We start from the raw sequence: 2185 nt of genomic DNA on the forward strand, positions 1-2185 counted from the left end.
AGATAAGCCTCTGAAGAAGCGAAAACAAGAAAACAAACCACAGGAGGCTGGTGGTGCTACTGGAGGAAATAGACCAACTTCTCAGGAGACATGTTCTGCAGGAAATGGGGCAAGGCCACCATTGATGGTTAGTATTGACCTTCAGCAAGCAGGAAGAGCGGACTCTCAGGCAACAGCAACTCAGGATTTGGATGCCTTCAAAAAAAAAGAAGAAATAAAGCAGTACAATGATGGGTTTGTGTGTTTCCCCCAAGAAGACACTGTTGGAATTAAACTTAAACCTGAAAACCATCCTGAGATTTTTAGGAAAAAGGCAGACTTTGGGGGTCAAAAGACAGCTATCCAACAAAATGAAAACAGACAGATGGAATTTCAGAAAAATGAGAGCAGAAGGTTGGAAAGTAAACTGAATGAGAACAAACAGATAGAGGCTAAATATGAAAACAAGCATGAAGGCAGTCAAATAGAGCTGAAACAAAATGAGAACAGGCAGACAGTGTCAAAACAAAATGAGAGCAGGGAAACGGAGATAAAACAAAATGAGGGAAAGCAAAATAATGGCAAACAGGAAATAAGACAGAGGCCCGAAATGCCAAAACAGAAGACTGAAGGCAGGCCTGAAATGCCAAAATATAGACATGACAGTAGGAGGGACTCCAGTAAACTGTCGTCAGATAAGAAAATTGAAATAACTAGGCATAAAATAGATGTGAAATCTGATCCTTCAAAGGTAAAATGTGAAAGTAGATCAGATTCAGTGAAACAAAGGCCTGATGGGCGTTCAGTTTCCGATACACTGAGGTGTGACCATGTTAACCTTAAACAAAGATCTGAGGACAGAGGGGAGTCAGAGAGATACAGAGGAGATCCGTTCAAGATAAGAAGACCTGAGTATTTGAGATCCTCAAACAAAAATGAACATGATTCTAAGCATGGTATAAAATCTGATGTTTCAAAAACTGAGAAATTTGAAAGGAAGCATAGACATGATTCTGGTGAATCAAGGGAAAGATTTTCATCCGGGGATCAGAAATCAAGACCTGACAGCCCTCGTATTAAACAGGAAAGTAAAGGAGACTGTAGTAAATCAAGACCTGATAAACCTGGTTTTAAATCACGCAACAGCAAGGATGAACGAAGGACAGATGGTAATAAGAGTAAAGTAGATAGTAACAAAATACATACTGGCAATAAAGCAGAGTTTCCCAGTTACTTGTTGGGGGCAAGATCTGGCACATTGAAACATTTTGTCATTCCAAAAATCAAGCGTGATAAAGATGGCAATGTCACTCAGGAGTCAAGGAAAACCGAATGTAAAGGTGAACAGAAGGACAAAGTAGAGAAGATTGGGCTAGTTGAAGACCTAAATAAAGGAGCTAAGCCTGTAGTTGTCCTTCAGAAGCTTTCTTTGGATGATGTGCAGAAATTCATTAAGGATAGAGAAGATAAATCAAGGGGCTCATGCTTTAAGCCTAACAAGAACAAGTCATCCAAATCTAATAAAGGTAAGATTGTTGTTTTTTGTTTTTTTTTTTTAATGCATTTTATCTTGTACACTCCTGTTCTGTTCTTTTAGATTTGCTATTCCTGTGGTTAAAAATTAAAGACAAAAGTTTGATAGTTCATATGCTTGCTTATATGGTGATTTTGGGGAATCAAAGTGAAACTCAATTCAGGACTTGTTATTGGAAATACTGTTCCAATGTAAGTGAAGTGATTTATGTACTCTGATGCGAATACCTTATGTGGGAAAACTTAAATGGTTTTAAGCTGCGCTTTCATCTACATTAGTTTAATTGGCAATTTCTCTAGTTTAAAATAACTGACATGTATGAATGAAACTGGTTTAAGTGTGTCTGGATAAATGACTGTTACTACTATAACTAAATTAGTGTACCTGGGTACTTAGACAAGCACTAAAGTTCTTCTATATTTTTAATTAGGACTGAAATGTGTTTTTTCAAGACATGTTTTGAAATAACACAATAAGAATAGAGTTATAAAATACCATCTGCCTTTCTTATGCTATAAACAAAACACATGTGAGGAGCCTCCACAATTTAGGCTTTCTCTAGTTTAACTCAGCAGGCAGCTAAATGCCATGCACCCCTAGTAGGATGGGGGAGAAAATTGAAAACAGAATTGGAAGAACTCATGGGTTGAGATAAGGATAGTTTAATAAGTA

At 37.4% G+C, this 2185-nt stretch overlaps 1 protein-coding gene across 1 annotated transcript in view; it reads left to right on the top strand.

Moving 5' to 3' along the window:
- The window catches only part of NIPBL (NIPBL cohesin loading factor), a 185663-nt gene that overhangs the window by 102553 nt on the left and 80925 nt on the right, over positions 1–2185 (top strand). Inside the window, exons 10-11 of the mRNA XM_010725357.3 lie at positions 307–326; positions 581–1067. Of these exons, the coding sequence (XP_010723659.2) occupies positions 307–326; positions 581–1067 (507 nt within the window). The remainder of the gene's footprint in view (positions 1–306; positions 327–580; positions 1068–2185) is intronic.

Source organism: Meleagris gallopavo, chromosome Z (genome assembly GCF_000146605.3).
Source record: "Meleagris gallopavo isolate NT-WF06-2002-E0010 breed Aviagen turkey brand Nicholas breeding stock chromosome Z, Turkey_5.1, whole genome shotgun sequence".
In the NCBI taxonomy this organism is placed as follows: domain Eukaryota; kingdom Metazoa; phylum Chordata; class Aves; order Galliformes; family Phasianidae; genus Meleagris; species Meleagris gallopavo.